Source organism: Labrus mixtus, chromosome 12, assembly GCF_963584025.1.
Source record: "Labrus mixtus chromosome 12, fLabMix1.1, whole genome shotgun sequence".
Classification (NCBI taxonomy): Eukaryota; Metazoa; Chordata; class Actinopteri; order Labriformes; family Labridae; genus Labrus; species Labrus mixtus.
The window spans coordinates 27477037-27504061 of NC_083623.1; the positions used below are offsets into that span (position 1 = coordinate 27477037).

Consider the following 27025-nt stretch of genomic DNA (forward strand, 5'->3'; position numbering starts at 1 on the left):
AAATCAAGACATCACAACAAAATCAAGACACCATAACTAAATCAAGACATCACAACAAAATCAAGACACCACAACTAAATCAAGACATCACAACCAAATCAAAACACCACAACCAAATCAAAACACCACAACCAAATCAAGACATCACAACTAAATCAAGACACCATAACTAGATCAAGACATCACAACTGAATCAAGACATCACAACCAAAAAAAGACACCACAACCAAATCAAGACATCACAACCAAATCAAGACATCACAACTAAATCAAGACACCACAACCAAATCAAGACACCATAACTAAATCAAGGAACCATAACCAAATCAAGAAACCACAACTAAATCAAGTCATAACAACCAAATAAAGACACCATAACTACATCAAGACATCACAACCAAATCAAGACACCATAACCAAATCAAGACACAATAACCAAATTAAGACATCACAACCAAATCAAGACACCATAACCAAATCAAGACACAATAACTAAATCAAGACATCACAACAAAATCAAGACACCACAACTAAATCAAGACACCATAACCAAATCAAGACACAATAACTAAATCAAGACATCACAACCAAATCAAGACACCACAACAAAATCAAGACACCACAACTAAATCAAGACACCATAACTAGATCAAGACACAATAACTAAATCAAGACATCACAACAAAATCAAGACACCATAACTAAATCAAGACACCACAACCAAATCAAGACACCACAACTAAATCAAGACACCATAACTAGATCAAGACACCACAACCAAATCAAAACATCACAATCAAATCAAGACACCACAACTAAATCAAGACACCACAACCAAATCAAGACACCATAACTAAATCAAGACACCACAACCAAATCAATCAAGACACCACAACCAAATCAAAACACCAAAACCAAATCAAAACACCACAACCAAATCAAGACACCACAACTAAATCAAGACACCATAACTAGATCAAGACACCACAACCAAATCAAGACAACACAACCAAGTCAAGACATCACAACCAAATCAAGACATCACCACCAAATCAAGACACCATAACCAAATCAAGACACAATAACTAAATCAAGACATCACAACAAAATCAAGACACCACAACTAAATCAAGACACCATAACCAAATCAAGACACAATAACTAAATCAAGACATCACAACAAAATCAAGACACCATAACTAAATCAAGACACGACAACCAAATCAATCAAGACACCACAACCAAATCAAAACATCACAATCAAATCAAGACACCACAACCAAATCAAGACATCACAACTGAATCAAGACACCATAACTAGATCAAGACATCACAACCAAATCAAGACACCATAACTAGATCAAGACACCATAACCAAATCAAGACACAATAACTAAACCAAGACATCACAACCAAATCAAGACACCATAACCAAATCAAGAGACAATGACTAAATCAAGACATCACAACAAAATCAAGACACCATAACTAAATCAAGACACCACAACCAAATCAATCAAGACACCACAACCAAATCAAAACATCACAATCAAATCAAGACACCACAACTAAATCAAGACACCACAACCAAATCAAAACACCACAACCAAATCAAGACATCACAACAAAATCAAGACACCATAACTAAATCAAGACACCACAACCAAATCAATCAAAACACCACAACCAAATCAAAACACCACAACCAAATCAAGACATCACAACTAAATCAAGACACCATAACTAGATCAAGACATCACAACTGAATGAAGACATCACAACCAAAAAAAGACACCACAACCAAATCAAGATATCACAACTAAATCAAGACACCACAACCAAATCAAGACACCATAACTAAATCAAGGCACCATAACCAAATCAAGAAACCACAACTAAATCAAGTCATAACAACCAAATAAAGACACCATAACTACATCAAGACATCACAACCAAATCAAGACACCATAACCAAATCAAGACACAATAACCAAATCAAGACATCACAACCAAATCAAGACACCATAACCAAATCAAGACACAATAACTAAATCAAGACATCACAACAAAATCAAGACACCACAACTAAATCAAGACACCATAACCAAATCAAGACACAATAACTAAATCAAGACATCACAACAAAATCAAGACACCATAACTAAATCAAGACACCACAACCAAATCAATCAAGACACCACAACCAAATCAAAACACCAAAACCAAATCAAAACACCGCAACCAAATCAAGACATCACAACTAAATCAAGACACCATAACTAGATCAAGACATCACAACTGAATCAAGACATCACAACCAAATCAAGACACCACAACAAAATCAAGACACCACAACTAAATCAAGACACCATAACCAAATCAAGACACAATAACTAAATCAAGACATCACAACAAAATCAAGACACCATAACTAAATCAAGACACCACAACCAAATCAATCAAGACACCACAACCAAATCAAAACATCACAATCAAATCACGACACCACAACTAAATCAAGACACCACAACCAAATCAAGACACCATAACTAAATCAAGACACCACAACCAAATCAATCAAGACACCACAACCAAATCAAAACACCAAAACCAAATCAAAACACCACAACCAAATCAAGACATCACAACTAAATCAAGACACCATAACTAGATCAAGACATCACAACTGAATCAAGACATCACAACCAAATCAAGACAACACAACCAAGTCAAGACATCACAACCAAATCAAGACATCACAACCAAATCAAGACACCATAACCAAATCAAGACACAATAACTAAATCAAGACATCACAACAGAATCAAGACACCACAACTAAATCAAGACACCATAACCAAATCAAGACACAATAACTAAATCAAGACATCACAACAAAATCAAGACACCATAACTAAATCAAGACACGACAACCAAATCAATCAAGACACCACAACCAAATCAAAACATCACAATCAAATCAAGACACCACAACCAAATCAAGACATCACAACTGAATCAAGACACCATAACTAGATCAAGACATCACAACCAAATCAAGACACCATAACTAGATCAAGACATCACAACTGAATCAAGACATCACAACCAAATCAAGACACCACAACCAAATCAAGACAACATAACCAAATCAAGACATCACAACTAAATCAAGACACCATAACCAAATCAAGACACCATAACCAAATCAAGACAGCACAACAAAATCAAGACACCACAACTAAATCAAGAAACCATAACCAAATCAAGACACAATAACTAAATCAAGACATCACAACAAAATCAAGACACCACAACTAAATCAAGACACCACACCCAAATCAAAACACCACAACCAAATCAAAACACCAAAACCAAATCAAGACATCACAACTAAATCAAGACATCACAACCAAATCAAGACACCACAACCAAATCAAGACAACATAACCAAATCAAGACATCACAACTAAATCAAGACAACATAACCAAATCAAGACAACATAACCAAATCAAGACATCACAACTAAATCAAGACGCCATAACCAAATCAAGACACAATAACTAAATCAAGACATCACAACAAAATCAAGACATCACAACTAAATCAAGACAACATAACCAAATCAAGACAACATAACCAAATCAAGACATCACAACTAAATCAAGAAACCATAACCAAATCAAGACACAATAACTAAATCAAGACATCACAACAAAATCAAGACACCATAACTAAATCAAGACACCACAACCAAGTCAAAACATCACCATCAAATCAAGACACCACAACTAAATCAAGACACCACAACCAAATCAAGACATCACAACTAAATCAAGACACCATAACTAGATCAAGACATCACAACTGAATCAAGAGATCACAACCAAATCAAGACACCACAACCAAATCAAGACAACACAACCAAATCAAGACAACACAACCAAATCAAGACATCACAACCAAATCAAGACACCACAACAAAATCAAGACACCATAACTAAATCAAGACACCACAACCAAATCAAGACATCACAACTAAATCAAGACACCACAACTAAATCAAGACACCACAACAAAATCAAGACACCATAACTAAATCAAGACACCACAACCAAATCAAGACATCACAACTAAATCAAGACATCACAACCAAATCAAGACACCATAACTAAATCAAGACACCACAACCAAGTCAAAACATCACCATCAAATCAAGACACCATAACCAAATCAAGACATCACAACCAAATCAAGACACCACAACCAAATCAAGACATCACAACTAAATCAAGACACCACAACCAAATCAAGACACCATAACTAAATCAAGACATCACAACAAAATCAAGACACCACAACCAAATCAAGACACCATAACTAAATCAAGACACCATAACTAAATCAAGGCACCATAACCAAATCAAGACATCACAACCAAATCAAGACACCACAACCAAATCAAGACACCATACCTAGATCATCAATAAAAAAGATTGCAGATGGCAAAACCTTACGCAGGCATCAAAATCAATTGTACATTTAGCGTCTGATCAACATTGCCCTGCCTCCAAAGATAATAGCCCCCTTCGGATTCTCCATTCATATAATCTATTCTAAGACAAATGACAACATATAACCAAACACACAACTTTTTTGTTTAAAAATACATTTAGCTATGTTCTATTGTCTGTGGCTGGATTGCCTGTAGATGGTAATGCCTTTTCCTTGCATTTTGATGTATTGGCTGCATGTGGTTATTGTGTCAGTATTGTCTACTTTTTGTTGCCTTGCCTTTATTTTGCTGTATTTGATTGTGTTGAATGCATTTCTACAATTCTACAATTTATTTAGCAGACACTTTTATCCAAAGCGCAACGTACATCAGAGAGTAAGTAAAACAAAAACGAGGATCTAGAGAGGAGAAAAACGATGTCAGTATGTGCAAATGAACAGCTTTAAGTCAGATCGGACACTAATGCTTACAGGCAGTGCACAGAGGCAAAGCACAACATTGACAGCTGTTCTTGGGAGCTCAATCAGTATAGAAACCATCTTAAAATCATGTTTATCAAACAAAAACCATTGTCATTACCATCATCATCAATAATAATTAGGTTATGTTGTCTTGATATGGTTGTGTTGTCTTTGGTTGTGTTGTCTTGAGTTGGTTGTGTTGTCTTTGGTTATGGTGTCTTGATTTGGTTGTGGTGTCTTGATTTAGTTATGGTGTCTTGATTTGGTTGTGTTGTCTTTGGTTGTGGTGCCTTGATTTGGTTGTGTTGTCTTTGGTTGTGTTGTCTTGATTTGGTTGTGTTGTCTTTGGTTGTGTTGTCTTTGGTTATGTTGTCTTGATTTGGTTGCGGTGTCTTGATTTAGTTATGTTGTCTTGATTTGGTTATGGTGTCTTGATTTGGTTATGGTGTCTTGATTTGGTTATGTTGTCCTGATTTGGTTGTGTTGTCTTTGGTTGTGTTGTCTTGATTTGGTTGTGGTGTCTTTGGTTATGTTGTCTTGATTTGGTTGCGGTGTCTTGATTTAGTTATGTTGTCTTGATTTGGTTATGTTGTCTTGATTTGGTTGTGTTGTCTTTGGTTGTGTTGTCTTTGGTTATGGTGTCTTGATTTAGTTATGGTGTCATGATTTGGTTATGGTGTCTTGATTTGGTTATGGTGTCTTGATTTGGTTATGTTGTCCTGATTTGGTTGTGTTATCTTTGCTTGGTTGGTTGACCTTGTTGATGGTTATTTTCTGCAGCAGTTGTTTTCTTAAAGCTCCTGGGAGGATTGTTTTGGTTGGTTATGGAGCTCACTTAAACTTACACTGATATCGTGAAATGGTTTACAAAAGCAAACAAGACCTTAAGATAGAATATATTTTCTTCTGTGAAGTCAACATGTTTGCATGAATGTTATCCTAATTTACCTTACACACATTTATGCCATCATAAGAATTGTTTTGTATCCCAGCTCCATTGGTTGCCTGATAAATCATTCAACAAAAATAGCTATTGTAGCTTTTTTTAACACTTTATCATACTTATAAAATATCGTATTATAAAAACTATCCCTTCATCCAGTGTATCCTCTGGAGTAACTAGGGTTCTTCTTAAAAGCAGGAGATATGGTGACTACACACCATCTTTATATGACTGAAATACATTTTAAAAAACTACAACAGGCTGTATAGCCAATATACAAATAGACTATATGAAGTATATTTAATTTCTAAGAACTCAAGGTTATATATATATATCAATACTGTTTTTTAGTTCATTAATATTTCACAACTGATGTCAAGACAATGCTGTAATTTTTTAGAATGAAATAGAAACAATGTCATAGGTGACAATATTGTTGAAAGCAGCGGGTTGACTCTGAGTGTCATCATATAAATCATATGTAAGATAGAAAATGTGAGACAAAATGTATTAGGAATAACTATAAAATGTTTAATTATATATATATTACAGAATACAATTATATTGTGTCTTGTTGTTAAGTCTTAATCAATTGTTTGTGGCCACCTCCTCCCACATACACATCCATAGAGCCCCATTGTACCAGAATATTTTTATACAACTATCCATTTCATAAACTAGACATGTTAAAGTTATGAAAAAATATGGTTGTGCTTTGTTCTACCTCGGGTAGGGGTATCTCGAAAACTAAAGCCTTTTTTGGGGGTTTGTTCCTCTACGTAAACAATTTAACAACTTCACATTTGAAAGGCGCATGAACCAGCCGCATCCATCCTCTAAAAATGAACTCATCCCGGCTTTCTGCTTCCTGGAAGGAAATCCAAAAGTGGTTTACAATGTCCTTGATCCATGGAAGAATATCAGTCTGACCTGATATAATCCCAGCCTTTGAACAAATTACACATACATCAATTTATTTTAGCAAGTCTATTTTCATTGCCATTCAATTTCAATAACATAAACAAGTAGTACAAACATACTATAAAAACAAACAGTAACACCATTATCAACTGGAATGAACAGAATGATGTCATCTGGGTTTTTGTCACTAACCGATTGGAGTCTCTTTGTGAGATTTTTAGCTGCATGCCAGATGTCCAAGGGATGAACAATGCCATGGTCCTGGTACCTCCCTTTCTCTGGATCTTCAATGAAAAACAAACACAAACAATCACATAACACCAAATTCTCCCGATTTTCTATGGTCTGGAAAACTTTGCTCTAACTACATTACAATATATAAACAATGTACATGCATTGTTTGTATATTTTTAACTTTTAAAACTTTCACATACAGACATTGTAGATGTAAGCAACACAAAAATTCCCTCAAAATATATACTCACCCATTAGGGCTGCTATCTGTAAGTGTGCATCAGTCACAATCTCCTTGATTTGGATCTTTTCAATTAGCTTGTCGAAATGTCTTTAATGTAAACATCTCTTCCGGTCAGTCGCTCTCTTATCGTCAGTCACAACACTGACGATGTCCATGGTGTCTAGCGCCATTGTTGTATAGGTACAGTACTGGGCACAGTGACCTGCAGAAAGAAATAAGAATTATATGAATTATTGATGTCCTAGCATAAAACATGGATACCGAACACAGTACAGAGACATTAGCAAACTCAGTAAATTACCTGGCGAGTCCATTCTTCCGTCAGCTGAAAAACAGAAACGAGCAGGTTAGCAGGTGCCTAGCTGCTGCAACTGTGCACTTTTTCCAACCCCTAAATAATGTAAATTTCAATTAATCAATGTAGTTTTAAACTTACCAAGGGCAACAACGCTGTCTTTTGTGCAAAGTCTGTCAATTATTGCATCCCTCTTCTCCTCCCAAAACTCCTTTACAGCATCAACACAGTAAGAGTCTTGTATGGCAAAGAATGTTATGGGTGCTACCATACCAATGTTCATGAACTGGAAGAGGAGGGCAACCTTAGTGAAGTTATTGCCAAACAGCAATGTTGAAAGCATGAAATCTCTTCCTTGCATCCCATACTTCAGCACTGGCTGGCTGTTCCACCTCCACAGTTTATGTCCACGTGTGCAAAACTATATAGACAAAAAAAAACACGAGTCAACTCTATGAAAAATATTTGTAATAATTCTCAACCAAGCATGTTGAAAACAATAATTCAACATGCAACTATTACACAACTGTGCACAAGAAGGTAAGATTTACAAGGTGAGTGTGCAAGAATACAGTTGTAAGACTACTGGTTAACTACGCTGTAATATAAAGTGGGTTAGCACAAGCTATCAATTCAAGTATTTAGTGGTTGTGCAGGCTCTTATGCATGCATAAAGTGCAGTGTGGAATGAGATGAATTACCCAGTGAAAGCAGCTTCATTTGAAATGGTGGAACACCATCACACTCTGTGCCTGTGATGCAATCGCTGTAATTGCACTTCCGGATGGATAGCTGGAGGAAGGTGGCCAGGCTAGTTAATGAGGTCACTCTCAACAGCAACTTTTTCTAGACCAGGGAAGGAGGACGTGTCAGATGCATGTTGCTCTAGGTCATCCAGAATGTTTGGCTCATGTGATGGTACAGTCTCATGGTCATGGATGTCCAGAACAGCCTCTTCCAGTCCAATAATGGGAAGCCTATCAATGGCCTTTTGAATTGCACTGCTAGCACTGTGGTAGGCAAAATATGAAAATGTAATGCAATGTTTTACTTTGAAAGTCATCACCAACTGACGACTGAGTGAATCTTTCCATGTCTGAAACACTTAGCTGACAAACATGGCCATCATTACATTATTACAAAGCTTACTGCACACATATTTGTGGGACATAGTCAATATCAGAGAGGTCTAAGGCCAGTTCTCCCTCCAAATCAATCCTGCAAGCAAAAAACTAATACAAATGTACACACTCTTACATAGCCATGCATGATATGATCATGATTTTTTGTTACTTACATGCTGTTCTCAAGGCTGTTAGCTTGTTCTTCATCCACTAAAACGGAGTCTTCAAGAAGGTCCATGGATTTGACGCTGTACAGAAATGAAGTATAAATACATAATACATAAAAACAATCACAGTTTAGAATCACTGAAGGGAATTATTAGTTCCCATAATGGTGTATTCTCTAACTAACACATTGGTGTTAAGTGTAGGGTCAATAAAAGCAGTCATTGTTCTATCTCTTCACATGCTTCCAGCTTCAGAGGAGACACCCATCTCAACCTGACTACTTCCACGGCATATTCTTAAGAGTTTGGGGCACAATCAGTAACTATCTGGTTGGAACACAGAGACTTTCTTTAATTCCTTCAACGTCATTGAACGCAACTGGACAAGAGTGCTGCAGACAGCCACCGGTACCTGAAGAAGAATACAAAAGAAACTACTCCTGTGACAAGAAAGACAATAGAGCAGTGCTCTTGTTGACGATCTGAATCCTGTTGCCTTTTCCTCTCTACGTCCGCCACGAAGGAAACCTGCCTGGATCTGTTGATTTTAACATTCAACAGATTCGTCCATTTAACGACTGCAACATCAGCAAGGAACAGTCAACTTTTAAAAATGTTTCCCCAGGGCAGGCCAGCATAGATGTTGAAGAGGGCATGGTCCTTAGACACTTCCGTAGCGTCAAGGAAGAGGAAAAGGACCTGATGGAATTGGAGGGCGCATCCTTAAGATGTGCTGTAGAGCTGGCAGGGATTTTCTGTTTTATCTTTAAATTGTCTCTCCACATCCACAGAGTTCCTTGTTTATGGAAAGATTCCATAATTGTACCTGTGCCCAAAAATCCTTTTCCTAAAGCACTCAATGACTTTAGACCTATAGCGCTTACCTCTCTTGTAATGAAGTCATTTGAGAAAATTGTAAAGGACTCACTTTTAAAAACTGTGGCAGCAAATTTAGATCCCTTACAATTTGTATCTAGGTCAGACAGGGGTGTTGAGGATGCAATGGGCACTTTGTTAAATACAGTCCTGACACACTTTGAGGGGCCTAAGACCCTCACACGCCTAGTTTTTATTGATTTCTCCTCAAGACCATCCACAACATTGACAGTGGTCAGTGCTGGCTGATGGAATTTTTAACAAGAAGGTCACAGGGTGTGAGAGCAAATGGCATCGTATCAGATGTTCTTTATTCCTCTACTGGATCACCCCAGGGATGTGTCCTTTCTCCCCTTTTATTTGTACTATACACAAATGAGTGTCAAAGCAGACATGAGAACCGGCACATCATCAAGTTCGCAGATGACTCGGTGATCGTTTCCCTCCTGAGCACTGATGACCCAGATCACGGCCCAGTCGTGAGTGAATTCACAGACTGGTGCAGGTCATCCTTCCTGGACATTAATGTCCTAAAGACTAAAGAAATCACAGTAGATTTCAGGAAAAATCCCTCTGTCATTTCCCCTGTTTTTATTAACAACCAGGCTGTTGAGGTGGTGCACCAATACAAGTACCTGGGGACTATCATCGATGACAAACTCACCTTCGAGCTCCAAACTGAAGCTGTTTGCAAAAAAGCTCATCAGCGTGTGCACTTTCTGAGGAAGCTTAGGAATTTTGATGTTGACAGCACTTTTATGAAGATGTTTTATTCCTGTTTTATTGAATCAGTTTTAACTTTCTGCATGGTGACCTGGTACGGATCACTCAGCATCAAAAACCGCAACAAAATGCAGATCATTGTTAAACTGTGTGTCAGAATCACAGGATCGTCCCTTTCTGACCTTTCTCATTTATATAAAACAAAATGTCTTAAGAAAGCTCAGTCAATCTTGGCAGATCAAAGTCATCCTTTGTCCAAGGATTTTAAGTTGCTGCCGTCAGGCCACAGATTCAGCCTGCCAGCATGCAGGACAGAGAGGATGAGAAATTAATTTGTTCCTGCTGCCATCACCTTTTTAAACCACTATCTGTGTTGCCTCTGTTTCTGATCTATTGTATTTATTTACTGTCCTTTCTATGTTGTTTGCTCATTTCGGGCTGTATGTATGTGTGTGTTTTACTGCTGACTGCAAAACAAATTGCCCTCTCGCAGGGATAATAAAGACAACCTTGAACCTTGAACCTTGTTTCATGAAGTCCTCATTGAACATTTACTACAGAAACAACCCCACCTAACAATGCTTGTTCCTATGAAAGGGTTAATATGTTCACATTTCTTGGTGTATGGATAAGAGACTTATTTGGAAAACTCATGGAGAAAAAATCATCTGTAAATGTGAGAAAGTGAATAACATCCTCAGAAGTCTAGCAGGAAGCGTGTATGTAAATCAGATGCAGGATGAATATATGCAGGTTTTCACAGATGGGTCCAAGGATCCAGTCTCAGGGAAAGCTGGGTTTGGTATGTATGTGGTTAATCTTCAGATCTGACAGTGTCCACATATCTGATCATTTGTCTGTTTTTACTTCTGAACTTTTGGCTATTTTATGGGCCATATGGTGGGTTGTGGAGGTTCAACCTCCAAAGAGTTGAATCTGTTCTGACTCGGCAGCTGCCTTGTTGGCATTGAAAGAGGGTTCTTCAGCATCTGGTCCTGATTTGGTTCAGGAGATCCTCTGCTGTTTACTTCAGGTTGAGAATTTGGGGTGTCAGATTCAGTTTTTATAGGTACCAGGTCATTCAGGGATTGAGGGGAATGAAATCTCTGACACACTTTCAAAGGAGTCTCTCTTCAAACAGTGTATTGAGATGAATGTTCCTTTGGGGAAAGGTGAATGTTATAGTGTTTGTAAAGAAAAGTTAAAGTGTCAGTGGCAGAGAGAATGGGATGAAAAGAGAAAGGGCAGGCATTTTTTCTCTCTGCAACCATCAATAAAAAGGAAAAGGCTACTGCTAAAATGTTGTAGAAAGGATGATGTAGTTTTAACTAGGCTGAGGTTAGGACATTGTGGTCTGTCCAGTTATTTAAAGGTCATCAGTAAACACCCTGATGGTCTGTGTCAGTGTGGAAAGGAGGAAACAGTCCGTCATCTTGTCTTTGTTTGTGTATAGAATGAAAGAAGTCAGTTATTCAGGGAGTTATCTGACCTGGGACTCTCATCTTTCTCCTTTAAGTCTATATTTTCTATACAAACGTTCAATCTGTTGGGGGCGCAGCTCTTAGATTCTTACATGCTACTGGCCTGTATCAGAAGATATGAATGTAGTACACACTCCTAGACTGTGGGGGGCAGCATTACACTCTACAGTGTACAGTCTGCTGGAAAACTAATAGAAGAAGAATAGAGGATGTAGAGTTTATTTCCGTCTCTTTCACAGATACCACGTGTGTCTGTAACGTTGTGGGTTATCAGAGTATCAGAGTAACGTCAGTGTTGAGTTCTTCTTCTGTGACTCTTGGATGTGTGTCAGATGTCCGGGTTTCAGGATCTTAAAGATTTCTTCAGACGGCGGCTGCTCGCTGCGGTTATCAGAGATATATCAGAAACAACAACATGTGGATACGAAGAGGAGCTCCACCGACAAAGAAAAGTGCTGGATGTGATTTTAACACCTGAAATCAAGCTGCAGAGAGCAGGTAGGTTTTCTTTCCACTGCTGGAAACGTGTTTCCTGCTCATAGCCTTTGGTCCATAGACGCACACAGCACAGTGTTAGCTGCAGCTAGCTCCTGCTAACAACATCATTGACTTTACTTAAAGACTCTTTAGTCTGGACCTATTGAATCCACCAACGGATCTTTGTGTTCATTTTAGTACTTAAAGTAGGTATGATTATTAAAGATACGTTTTAGAAACACATCCGTTACTGAGTAAAGGCTGAGGCTCCTCTAACTTCAATCAGGACCGGAGATAAACGCAATCAATTTCAAAATAAAACCGGGCTGTACTTCCGGTTTAGCGTTTCATTCATATATAAACTCTTTTACGGGAATTCATGCAAAATGGTCGAGATGAACAGGAGAGTGAATTAGTGCAGAGAAATATGCTCATGGAGTCTGCAGTTAAGGCTCTCTTCTTAGAAAAACATCTCATACAGACTTTAAATATTTCACTGAACAATATAAGTTCAAGTAGCATTATTTAATATTTCTTAGGTGTGGATTAAATGCTGCACCATGTTGGTTGTGCTTAAGGATGCAGAAATGCAAAATTTTCTCTAATCGATTACTCTTCCCGTTGTTAAAGCGAGTACTCGAGTAATCGTTTTGTAGTTCTTTTCTTTCTGTGATTCTTTCCCCCACGGGAGGCCCCGCCCCCAACTATGACGCGATGCCGACTGTATCTATTCATTAATTTGAATCTTAGGGATTTTAATAATTGTTAGTAATAGGCCTACTTTGTATTAACGTTCAAATTAGGACATTTCTTACTTCAACAGACAGCAAACCTCAAATAAAACTTCACACAGACGTGTTATGACCGTTTTAACACTTTATTATAATTAGAGTAGTGAGTGTGGTGAGCGGACGCGCAGACATCAGTGCGCACTCATCGCACGTTGAAGCTGTTTTGACAGCAACATTGTGTTAACAAAGACTACAGTCTGCAGTGTAGAGCACACTTTACTCTGGGAAATGAAGTTACAATAGAACAGGTGAACTGTTTCATCTTTCTCCTCTGTGCGTAATGACTCTCGCTCGTCCGTCCGCTGTGAGCTATTTCTCCCTATAAGGTTGTTCCGTTTTGTAGTTATTAAAAGAATAATCATCTAAAATTCTAAAATATAGGAAAACATCTAGTTATGCTGCTCTGTCCTGGATGATCAATCGTCTTTGGTTTGGCGGGGTAAAGCGGTAATCGCAAAGTGAAAGTTTATGGAGATTTTGCGTGCTGCCCTCGTTGCAGTGACGGTGAGGTTCGTGGCTGGTGAGGCACTGACTTTACAGATTTACAAATATATGAATCCATTTATAGAGTAGCTTAAATTCACCATTCAACTGGCAGCTTGCACATTCTGGTTGTGTTTCATATCTCATATCAGCATTATTTACACACACACACACACACACACACACACACACACACGTAGAAGTAAGGTGCATATTTAGCCAGGGAAGAATGTTACATTTATAGCGCCTCAAATGTTTTTCCATTACAATTCATACTCATTCAATAAAAAGTGTAGACATATACAGCGGTGTATTCATGGTCTTACCTTTACTTGTAAATGAAGTCCATTCACCTATCCTTCTGGACTAAAATATTCTTTGTTGTAAAAGTCCTCATTATCTTCTTTTAGTTTTAAAAGTCTTCCATTATTTATCACTTCACATTTTGATTGAAAGTTCAGTTTTGAGAAATCTTTAAGTTTACATATAAAATCTTCCTCTTCCATTTTTGCAATCAGAGTGAAATTTTCAAATAAAAATTCTGCATAGTAGAGGATCAACATCAAACCAAGCATAAACTCTTGGCCTTATGAGCCTCACGCAACCTGACACACGCCCCCTTCAGGTGAGGCAGAGGTACTGGCTGACATCATGCTTTTTCAGTGCAGTTTTATGTCAAATTAGACTAAATATGTTATAAACACATGTGAAAAACATGAATTATTCTATGGAAAGTGAGGACGTATAATAAAAGAGATCAGATTTTTTACAGATCAGTAAAAAAAATATATATATTTATTTTATTTAATCATTATTTGTTTTTTTACTTTTGATGATGACAGGTGAGGCAGCTCCTGACCGCACGTCTCGTTGTCCTGGTATTGAACATTTTGAGAAACAAGAGCGTTTGATACTCTGACAGGCTACATAATAATGGAGTGTCTGTAAAAATGATTAATTATGGCTAGAATGTTTCAAAGAATAACAAATAGTAGTCCTATTGTTATTGAAACATTTACATCCGTTTTGTATTCTATAGGTACGAAACTATTCCATTGTGTAAAAAAATGTTTGTGTGGGCGATCACAAACCGAGGTTATAAAGGCAGGATGTGGCGCAGGGGAAAGTCAGGAGAATCAAAGTGCCACGGGGGAAAATAACGAAAAGTGAAGCGCCAGGAAAACGTTACTGCAGCTGCTGTTATGTTCATAGTCAGTGTGGTAAATGGACTTGAGCTTATAAAGCACTTTTCTAGTCTTCCGACTACTCAAACCGCTTTTACACCACATGTCACACCTACACATTCACACACTGATGGTAGTGATCGCTATGTAGTATCATCAGAAGTAACTAATCCCATTCATACACCACCACCACCGAAGCAGTGGGAGCAATTCAGGGTTAAGTGTCTTGCCCAAGGACACATCGGACATGTTGCCCAGCTGGGAACAACGATGGGAACGACGACTCTACCAACTGAGCCACAGCCGCCCGTTTAAAGTGTTTCATGGTTGTTAGGTGGGGGTTATTTCTGTAGTAGATGGACAATTATGAAAACGTGAAACAGACTGTGGATCATCTTACATTTATTCAGCGATGGTCAGACAACACAGAAACACAACACACATGGCTGACAAAGTGCAGACCATCGCTGACCCATGCTGACCAAGATCTCACAATCATTGGCAAAGTGGCCATCATGGGCAAAATGGCCAAGTCTTCATCACACAGTGTGGCTTATATTCTGCTAGAAGGTACAGCCCACAAATTCCTTTCTATTTAGGTATATCACTATAAAACAATAAAGATGCCATGACACTGATTTGTATATGTAACAGATGTAGACTCTCTGTCTAGCAAACAGTTGTTGACAACATACGGTTGGCTCCTATCCAAACATAGATCTGCTACAATTTACATGTTTCACCATATAAGGTTACAGCTTCAGACATCCAAAAGAAGAATTACTGTGAGATGGTTGACACAATTTAAAGATATGTCCACAAAATTATCAAGATAAATGAATCCATGAAAATTCGTACTAACAATGGTATTATGAAAGTGTCTGAAAGATAGACCGGCGCTTTGTTTGTCATCTATTTTCTTGTGCACCTGAAGTCTTATTTCTGTTGGCTCCTTTTTTTCTGTTTTGAATTAGGCCTATCCTAGAAGCCACAATGCAACAAGAAACATTTACAAAAATGTGGACTACAAAACCATTATCGATTACAATTTTTTTGTTACCGATTATTATTTAATGAACGAGTACTCGTTTGCACCCCTAGACAGGGAACTACACAAATAGCACAACTTGTTCTATTAGTGTAGTTCTCTGTCTTCTTGTAATATCTGCACACAGTTTTTGTCAGTTTTGTGTGTGTGTGTGTGTGTGTGTGTGTGTGTGTGTGTGTGTGTGTGTGTGTGTGTGTGTGTGTGTGTGTGTGTGTGTGTGTGTGTGTGTGTGTGTGTGTGTGTGTGTGTGTGTGTGTGTGTGTGTGTGTGTGTGTGTGTGTGTGTGTGTGTGTGTGTGTGTGTGTGTGTGTGTGTGTGTGTGTGTGTGTGTGTGTGTGTGTGTGTGTGTGTGTGTGTGTGTGTGTGTGTGTGTGTGTGTGTGTGTGTGTGTGTGTGTGTGTGTGTGTGTGTGTGTGTGTGTGTGTGTGTGTGGATAAGCTAAATGTTTTTTGCACATTTGTAAATACTGTTTTTATATTCTTTTCGGTGTATTGTCCATGCAGCAATTTCCCAGCATCCGAGACAAATTTCTCCCTAGGGAGACGAATAAAGAAACCTTGACCTTGAGATGCATAGGATGTGAGCGAACGTAGCGCACGAGCACAAAATTTCACAAAGACTGAGAAATTATTTATTATTAATATTTCAGTCTGTTTCTTTTAATACAGTACAAGAACAAACACAGGTTTGCACAGTATCAGTATGTTTACAGCATTAACAACAGAAGTAAGCCAAGTACACCATTTCTAAATAACATGGCTACAATTGCGAGTTACTTGGTGGGTGGAAGCATCAAAGAATGCTGTCTGTTTTTAAGGGTGGCAAATCGGTCTATCACTCTGTTGTGACTCATATGCTGAAGCGTGTCTTTTTCAATTGACATGACTGCAGGACTGTGGAAGTCTTTTCTGACCCATAGTTTGACGCAGCCAGGAGTGCAGCCGACGCAGTGCACTTAAGGACCTTTCACATGAGCAGCTGCATACAGGCACTGTTAGGGCAACTTGTATGGTTGCCTTCAGAGAGGGAAACATGGCTGAATCAAGGAGGTTGTGCACAGACAACACATCTTTGGGTGAACATCCAGCCTCTGTTTTCCGGGCAAGAAAGTTTCTGGCCACCAGAACCTCCTCTGTTTTCAGGTCAATGCTGTAGTGTTTTGCAAGTTCATTCAAGTGTGATTCACTCAAGAAGTTCTCACAGTTAGGACTGCATGCCTGGATGCCTTTTAGTAGCCCTGCATCTACACTGCAAAATCTTTGCTCAAGCTCGCCAACCATCCTATCCACACAAGGGAAAAGTAACTCTCTTTACAATGAGTTGTTCAATTCAGTGTGTGAACCTGCAGTTGCCTCCAGCACAAAATCCTGCATTTTCCTCTGTTTATTCCTTGTCTTGGCAACTGGTTCAGGGATACTGTGGGTGTGGCACAGGGCTTTGGTTCTCTCATACAGCTCCGTGGCAAATGCATCTGTGCGTTTGCCCTTAAGTGTGTCACACACTTCTTGTTTGCAGATCAAAGCCTCTGCCAGGTCTAAAGTCTCTTTCTGAAGGAGCTTGTGGAGTCCTTCAGTTACAGACAGAAGTGACTGAAACATCAGTAGTGCATAGACTGCTGAGAACTTACAGAGCTTTGCTCTGAGACCAACAGCTATGGGGGATCCAATGGCAGAAAGGCACTCCAAAATGGCAGACAATGTCTCAAGAACTGCACTGATTGATCGCAACTGACATGCCCAGCGAGTGTTTGAAAGTTGCACAAGCTCAATTGTTGTCAATCCAAGCCTTGTCTGAGCCTCCATGAATTTATGATGACTCCCTAGGGAGGTGCTGAAGAAGGAGTACACACACAGCCTCTGGGATGGCCTTGCAAGTATGGCACAACACTAGGTTAAGTTCATGAGCATAACAATGCACATAGATAGCTTCAGGACGTTTCTCTGTTTGCTAGTTGCCTGGTAGCTTTTCCATGCAACGACACTGTCCTTATGTGTTTGTGCCATCTCATGCTTGCCAAAGATGACTAAAGCTTTCTTCCAGTTCTTGCAACCACTACTGACCAAACTATCATGTCTGATGTTTTTGCCAAACACTCTACATGGGAAGCAGAAAGCTGTATTCTGGTTGACTGAATATTCTAACCAGTTGCTTTCAAACCAGCTGTGGTGAAATGCTCTCTTCTGCGTACCAAAACTATCTTGTGGGTAGCTCTTCAGCTTTATCTGTCTGGTCCCTGTGTCTTTGTCACTTAAATCAAACCATGTAGTGGAGTGAGTTGCTGCAGCTGCTTCATCATTTTCACTCTCTTGCTCTGTTTGCTCTCCTTCTCTCTCTGTGATAACTTGATCTTCCTCTGCCTCTTGATCCATCTCTGGATCAATTCAATCACTCAATCAATTTTTATTTGTATAGCATCAACTCATAACAAGTGTCATCTTTAGACACTTTACAAGAAGCAGGTAAAATACCTTACTCATTGTCTGTTAACATTACAAAAGAACAGGTAAAAAGACCTTACTCATTGTTATGTTACAAAAAGCAGGTAAAAGACCTTACTTATTGCTATGTTACAAAGATCCGGCCTATCCATCATGAGCACTTTAGCAAAGCAGCAAAAGTTACAGTGGTAAGAAAAAACTGCCTTATTAAAAGGCAGAAATCTTCGGCCGGACCCCCGGCTGTTCTGGCAAGCCGTCAACCGACGATCTTGAGGAGCCTAGGAGAGCTCAAGAGTTCCCAGGAAAGTAGGTGGTTAATGACTGAGATTTATAGATAGATAGATACATGCAGTAATATGATGTACTGTATATGCACAGAGAGAGAGGAGCTCAAGGTGCCAGTTCCCCCAGTAGTCTAAGCCTATAGCAGCACAACTAAGAGCTGGTCTACACCAGCACCAGCCCTAACTATAAGATTTATCAAAAAGGAAAGTTTTAAGTCTATTCTTAAAAATACAGACTGTGTCTGATCCCCTTGCTCTCTCTGACTTGACCTTGCCTGTTGATCTTTTTCTCCCTCAGCATCTCCTTTTGCCTGACCCTTCAAGATACATTGAAACACAATGATTTGAATTAAGGCATCAGCCCCCCTAAAATAGGCCTAATGACGCCAATGGTGTGCAAGCTAGGTTTTTATTTGTCAAACAGGGAGCACTTGGTTCATTAATTAAATGGGACTTTCTGCTGTTAGCTGGGGGCTGGACCTAACTAATTGTTACTACTAGCAGTGATGAATACTTACTTTCTTGAAAAACTTTCTTATATCCATTCTTCTTCATTCACGTTCTTCTCCTCATGCTGTTCTAGTCGGCTCTATGTGCTTGAAGGTACACACGCTGCAGGTACCGAGTGCAAGCAAGGTCGCAGGGAAAACGTGGACTGGATTTTCAGTGATGTGGGCGTTCTCTTTATGAACAAGTGGAATGGATTGGATAACAACGCACTGAAGGGCGTAGAGAGCTCTCTCTACCTTAAACTATGAAGTGAAGGGAAACTGACAGATTTATGATCATATTTAAGTGAATAATGACAAGTTACATGATTATTTATTTAAACTCATATTCTGGCCACTTTATATTGAATTTGTCGGCACTTTGTAAAAAAAAAAAAGAATAAAAACACCAAATTATTTAGGGGGGCTTCAGCCACTGCTTCTCACCTCTTTCATCTTCTGTCTTGGGGAAGACAAAATGCTTCCACACCTCTGATTTAAAAGATGGTGGTGCGTCCTCAGTTTCTAAATCTTGCTCTTCATCTGCCGACCACCTCTGATCTACAGACGCTCACCATATTATTAAGATTAATTTTTCAGAGTACAGATGTGAACCGTGACTCCTTTGAATCGATTTTCAACTGCCTCACGATGAATCTTTACATCCCTTTTTAATTTCCTTTGCAAGTCACAAACTGTTTAATTGATCAACTGAACAAACTACTTGTGATAGGATAATACTTTATTGATCCTCAGAGGGGAAATTCAGGCGTTGGGGAAGCACACATTAAAGTAGAAGAGGTTCATACAAAATAAAAAATGTAAACACATTAGATAAGATAAATATGTATAAAAATATACAAGTACAATATAAATGAAGTTAACTATACAGGGCATTAAGACATTATGTGCGGAGAATGTTAAGATAAAGTGACTTGGTCTGATTGATAGCAGCACGTTATGTAGCAGCTGTGAAGAGAGGCAGTGTTTAATCACTGAAATGAAGAGTGCAGTTATATAACATAATGTAGTATAATATAGTGTAATGTAATTATATGAAATATACAGTATATGGATGCTAAATAATTTGGTAACACTTTATATTAAGGTGCTTGTAATAAGCATTAATAACAGGTAATAAGATGTTTATTGACATTAATAAAACTTTATTAGGTTCATATTAATGCCTTATAAAGGTTAATAAATACTTATGCACTTATTAACAGCTCAGTGGGAACAGGGTCCAACTTTCAAGTAAATGCAGAAACAAAAAGGAGGTCTATTGAACTTCCACTCAAACAGTTTTTGAAATGCTACTACAAATACAAGCATTATCTTTAACGTTAACTGTAAACAACATTATGAAAACATTTGGTGTGTCATAGCTACCAACATATCTGATCAAATTCAGGGGAAAAGCATAGTTGTTTTCAACTAGGGGGAGACCTAGACCCACTATTTGAGCTCACTGGGGAGGGGGTTGTGTCAAACCTATTGAAAAATAGGTTCAACTCAGCAGCAGATACTGGGTCTCCTTTAATTCTGGGTTCATGCTGCAGCCCGTCATCTGCTTCATGCCATTCCACACCTCCTTTGAGTTGTTCTGTCCCATCTTGTCCTCTATCTTCTCCTTGTAGTTGTTCTTGGCCTCTCTCAGCTTCTTCTTTAACTCCTTTTGGACAGCCCTGAACTCCTCATGATCCCTAGTCATGAAGGCCCTCTTCTTTCTGTTGAGGAGAGCTTTAATGTCTTTAATGATCCATGGTTTGTTATTTGAGAAGCAGCAGACCTTTTTGGTAGGGACTATAGTGTCCTCACAGAAGAGTAAATAGTCTGTAATACAATGAGAGAGACCTTCAATGTCATCTCCATAAACAGTTCCCAGTCTGTGACATTGAAGCACTCCTGCAGGGCCTCCTCTGTGTTCTTAGACCAAACCTTCAAAGTCCTTGTGCTGGCCACCTGCTGCTTCACCAGGGGTCTGTAGGTGGTCTCAAGGTGGATCAGGTTGTGGTCTGATCCCCCCCAGAGGGGGGGAGAGAAGAGGATCTGTATGCTCCCTTCATGTTGGCATACAGGAGGTCCAGGGTTTTCTTCCCTCTTGTAGCACAGTCCACATATTGTTTTAAGTTGGTCAGGATAGAGGAGAGAGAGACATGATTAAAGCCCCCGCTATAGTTGCAAAGTTCTGGGAAATTTCAAAGTTAGAATCTTTCCATGGGAATAAACGGGAATAAACCAGGAATTTAAGAAATTGCAGGTTGGCCCTTAAAGGAAGAATATCCAATTTTTTGATCCAGTAGATGTCTCCCTTGAGCACCTGCATGAAACCAAAACAACTCGAGCTGCATTGTTGTGTTAGCATGCTAATGCTAACGCTCTTTATTATGCTTGTATCTTCACACTTCATGTAAATTTATACTAAATGATCTAGAAACGCTTACGTGACATTCAAATAATCAGTGAGTACAGTATGTTATTCTTCTTTTCTCTGGTCCCTCAATTAAACAACTTTTATACTCAAGGGGCGGAGCCGGCTGTCCCGTCATCTAAACATGCTGTAGCTACGGCTCAGACAACATCACAGACAGTGGGACTCGGGTGTTACACCCATTGTAGACAGTCATGACTCACAGAGTTATTTTCAGAGGATATATTTGATTTCTGCTACATTTAAGTGTGAAAAATCACATATTCTTCCTTTTAACAGGACACCTAAATATAGTTGGGGAAAATGGGATGCTGGGTTTGTAGTCCCGGGATCAAAGTGTGGATGACGTCACTCGTGCTAGCAGCTACAGCTGATGGTGGGACGTAAACAAGCGTGTGAGAACTCCCCTGGAAGATAGTACGGGCGTAACCCTAAACCCTACGTTCCTCATGATTACCGACAGTAGAAAGGGTTTACATTTCCTGTCTCTTTCAATCCTCGCCCAGACTTTAGCGCAGGCTTTCTTCCCTCAGGGGACACCTCTCCATAACTCCTCAGGGATGCTGCTCCATGCCTGTAGCTCAATAGTTCCTCACGAGTGTACGTGATCATTCCAACAGTTAAAAAAAACTCCCGTAAGAAACACGTAATAACGCAACTAAAACGCTGCAGCAGTGCAAAACAATCAACACAGTTAACACAGTTAAATTAAAACAATTAAACAGTACAAAATTACTCAATAAAAGTAAGAAAATAAACCACATACGGAAAAAGTGAGTCGTAGCTGCTGCAACAGGCTGCCGACTCAGCGCCTGGAAGGGCATACTTGTGGTTGGTTTTAGAGTTTGAAAATACATTTTATATATCATGCTACAAGTTTTAGTCTTGTTACAAAACAATCAACCTTTGTAGCAGCAGCGCTATGAGGACAAAAAGTGAACGTACAGCCCCGGCCTAAATCAAAAATGAAAGAAACAACACATCATACTTCCCTAAGTCAAATGTCCTCAAAGTAACAGTACTTTGACCTGAGTAGAGTATTTGAGTTCTCTTTCCACCTCTGGCTTTTCAGTTGTATCTTTGCGACACAAACTTCAGGCCACCCTCTGCATAAGTCAGGGCCCGAGTCAAAGAATATGGATCTGTCCCGATCTGTCCTGGCTTGTTAAACTTGCAGCACGTCATGTTACTTAACTCAACATCAGATGGATCTATGCAGGTCAGAGGGTTCTGTTGACAGAGGGGACAACAAGTTAAAGACAGGAAGACAACTTTCACCCAGGTAAAAGACAGACGACTTGTGAAGGATGTCCATCTGTCCTTCATTGATCTCATCCACTGTGACTGACACTGCTTCTGCTGAGAGAGTTACTACTCATTTCATAGCCGTAGAAGCATTTCAAATTGAGATAGAAAAATCCTACAAACCAAGGTAGAAAGGTCAGGAGGTTCCTGTGGGGCTGATAGTCTCTAAATTCATTTGAAAGCACACTGTTTCAACCTCATTGACAGCGCAGTGCGCCAGCTTCACTGTAGATCAGCTCACCCAACAGCAATCTCTCTCCCAACTATCGTAACAGATAATCCATTCATTTTCTTCAACAAAATTAAAATGACATCATCCATAGCAACAAGTACACAGGACAGATATAGATGTAGCATTAACTTATCATACTGTTCTTGATCATGTCAATTCAAATATTAAAAGTAGGGCTGTAAATGTTAATGCGTTAGTCACAGTGAGATTAAGTCTGAAATTAATGAATGTTTTTTTAATGACAGTAGCTGCAGTGATGGAATGACTTGTGGGCAAGGAGCCACAGGTCGGATTTGAACCCGGGCTGCCCGCTCTCCAGGACTTAATGAGGATGAGGAGAACCCTCAGTCCTCACAGCCTTAGGCTACCGGCGCCCTCAATTTTTTTACACAACCTCTTCAGAAGTAAAATAACCTAAGCTTAAGACAAAATTACAAAATAAAAGCATTACAAATTTTTTAAAATGCAAAATAAGTGAAATCCAAACATGATTAAAATGTGATTCATTCCAATTAACTCTTCATTTTCAGTGATTAAAAATGAAATCATTTGACAGCCCTTATTAATATTAAAAAATCACTCTAAGTACCGTTAATGTTTGTTTACTGTGTCCTGCAGATGTCCAGCAGCTGTTGGTGAGTAAAGAAGAGCTTCCACCTGAGCAGCAGGAGTGGAGCCACATTCTGGACCAGGAGGACACTAAGCCCCGACACATCAAAGAAGAACATGAGGAACTGTGGATCAGTCAGGAGGAAGAACAGCTTCAAGGACTGGAGGAGGCTGATACCACCAAGTTCCCCTTCACTCCTGTCTCTGTGAAGAGTGAAGATGATGAAGAGAAACCTCAGTCCTCACAGCTTCATCAGACACAAACTGAACAGATGGAAACTGGAGCTGATCGAGAGGACTGTGGAGGAGCAGAACCAGAGAGGGACTCAGATCCAGAGAGATGTTTACAACCAGAGACTGAGGTCGAGACTGAAGACTCTGATGAACCTGAGACTGATGACAGTGATGATTGGCAAGAGACAAGAGAAGATCTGTCAGAATTAAACTTGAAAAATAAGAAACTAAAGACTGGTAAGAGACCACATAGCTGCTCGGAGTGCGGTAAAAGATTTAACCACAAAGGGTCAATGATCAAACACATGTTGGTTCATACAGGAGAGAAACCCTTCAGCTGCTGTTTGTGTGATAAAAGATTAAGTAGTAAGGGAAGTCTGACCACTCATATGATGGTTCACACTAAAGAGAAACGCTACAGCTGCTCTCAGTGTGAGAAAAGATTTACCCATAAGGCCAGTCTGACAAATCACATGGCAAATCACAGAGGGGAGAAACCCTTCAGCTGCACTGAGTGTGGTAAAAGTTTTACCCAAAGAGGACATCTTGCCACACACATGTTAGGTCATACAGGAGAGAAACCATTCAGTTGCTCTGTTTGCAGTAAAAGTTTTACCCAAAGAGGAACTCTGGCCACACACATGTTAGGTCATACAGGAGAGAAACCATTCAGCTGCTCTCAATGCAGAAAAACATTTACTCATAAGTCTAGTTTGACATATCACATGGCAAATCATAGAGGGGAGAAACCCTTCAGCTGCCTTGAGTGCGGTAAAAGATTTAACCGAAAGAAGGTTATGACCAGACACATGTTGGGTCATACAGGAGAGAAACCCTTCAGCTGCTCTGAGTGTGGTAAAAGATTTAACCGAAAAGACCTTGTGACCAAACACATGTTAGTTCACACAGGAGAGAAACTCTTCAGCTGCCCTGAGTGTGGTAAAAGATTTAAGCAAAAATGGCATCTGACCACACACATGATGATTCACACTGGAGAGAAATGCTAATCCTGTGGAATGGTAAAAGTGATCCAAAGGAATCCAAGTTAACAACATCACTAATGTGTATTCATAAGTATGTATTGACTAACAGCTGTTATAAAGGGATATAAGACAAATCTACTGACAGAAATCTGTCTCTACTTTTTTGACATTTATGTTTTGTTGCTGACATATGAACCAGTTAGTTGGGAGCAGCTATAACATTTGAATTGAAAGGGATTCAATGAAACAGTTACAGTGTAAGGATCCTTCTTCTCTTGATGTCTTCTCTTCTTTCTGTCACTCTGTTTCCTTTGAGGCCTCTGTGTTGGGTAGTACAAGTTCTTCAGACAGCTCATGTGTAACCTTGTAATAAATAATCTGATGTAGAATGAGAAATACTTTCATCTACTTGTGTTATTTTGTGTGGAGTGTCTAAAGCAGGGATGTCAGACAGCAGGTTTCATCTGGCCCGTGAGACGTTTTGGGAAGAAGGAGGAAATGTATTGAAAAATATTTTGAGATTTTTCAAAAATGAACTATTCGTAATACGTATTTTCCCCAAATTGTAAATGTAAAATGAGCAACATAAAGGTTGATATCATGATAGGAATATTAATTAAATGGGGCACTTTGAACTATCTTCTCAGCAGGGAGTATCACGAGCTGCTCCTGCATTACGCTGGTAATACATCACACCTGAGAGAGGTGACACAGAATGCAGGTTTTCAAGAGAGATCGAAGGAGCAATATTTCTTTCGTTTTATTTGCTCACAAGTTGCCAGAATTTTATCAAAGCTACGGGACATCAGACCGTAAAACTATAACTATTACTGAACATTTCATTCTTATACAAAAACGATATCACGCATAGGCTACCCGATCATACAGAGGTCCGCTGGTTTAACCGTGGAGCAGAGCTAAAACGCTTGCTTGAATTGCGCACGGAGATGGCACAGATTCATGGCGCATAAAAAGTCAGTGACAGAGTTAGATTACGATATTGCGGACACGAAGAAGAACGGACTGCCAGACTCATGAAATGTCATTTAACTGAGTTTACTTAGTTGAAAAACGTGCACTCCACATGGAGCTGATCAGACTGCAGTGCAGTCTCTCTCTCTCTAATGCACTGATCCCAGGGCAGGTAGAATAATCTGTGTCAAAGTTTCTATAACCTTGAACAGCAATATTTAAATATAATATAATAATGTCAAACAAAACATAATTATTGATATTTTCTTCTGTAATGTGGTACATTTAAATATTCCCATGTGCCAACATGCAGTTTGCAATGACAGTTAACCCCTCTGCTTAATGTTAATGTTAAAGTTTTCTATACAATCCTACATTAGCCTATATAGCCATGTGTTGAGTTATAGTGATGTTGGCAAAATTAGTCCAGCCCACATGAGGTCTCATTTTAACAAATCTGGCCCCCGACCCAATAGAACTTTGACATCCCTGGTCTAAAGTCTCTTTGGTAAAGAAAAGGACTTCAGCAGATCCTGATGCAGAGTGACCACAGTCAGATCAGGTCCAGGTTGATTTCACTGAAACCTTTAACCCTTAATAGGAATCCTGCAGTCAGAATAAAAAATAAAGAAAATCTCAATGACACCTGAACATGCAATGGATTAATTAAGAGTGCAGAGGCCACTGGGCACAAAACTGCTGCAGCCTTTGATCACATACTGAATGACAAAACCTGTAGATGTCATCTGGCATTCTGGATTTACTCAACATATTGTTAGAAGAAACAATAGAAATGCATTAGATAGATACTTTATTCATCTCCTGGGGGAAATTCAGGAGTGTCCCATAGCTCACAAGTTAGAAAAAATAGAACAGAGAAAACATCAATATTAATTTAAAACTGCATAGATATTAACAGATAATTAAAATATGTAAAGTCTTTATATTCCTTAATGCTTCTTATAATGGCACAAATCACCAGGGTGTTAGGGAGAGAAACAAGAAAAAGGCAGACAGTAACGTTCCACCCACAGCTCATGAGCTGCTACCATTGGCCTGTGTGTTAAAAAGCCTAATGGC

General features: G+C 39.1%; 3 protein-coding genes across 3 annotated transcripts in view; 1 reads left to right on the forward strand and 2 right to left on the reverse strand.

Moving 5' to 3' along the window:
- LOC132984485 (zinc finger protein OZF-like) overlaps positions 1–27025 on the reverse strand; it is a 230883-nt gene that overhangs the window by 88308 nt on the left and 115550 nt on the right. The gene's annotated exons all lie outside the window — the stretch shown is intronic.
- LOC132984478 (gastrula zinc finger protein XlCGF57.1-like) overlaps positions 1–27025 on the reverse strand; it is a 164432-nt gene that overhangs the window by 88308 nt on the left and 49099 nt on the right. The window lies entirely within an intron of this gene.
- On the forward strand, positions 11122–25264 carry LOC132984477 (gastrula zinc finger protein XlCGF57.1-like). The gene is made up of 2 exons (XM_061051360.1): positions 11122–12484; positions 23766–25264. Exons 1-2 carry the CDS (start codon positions 12319–12321, stop codon positions 24995–24997), a joined length of 1398 nt encoding a protein of 465 aa, XP_060907343.1. The 5' UTR covers positions 11122–12318; the 3' UTR covers positions 24998–25264.

Coding starts and splice junctions, on each gene's coding strand:
- LOC132984477 (XM_061051360.1), top strand. CDS start 12,319: ATGTCCGGGTTTCAGGATCTTAAAGATTTCTTCAGACGGCGGCTGCTC. Junction 12,485..23,765: donor AATCAAGCTGCAGAGAGCAG/GTAGGTTTTCTT, acceptor TGTGTCCTGCAG/ATGTCCAGCAGCTGTTGGTG.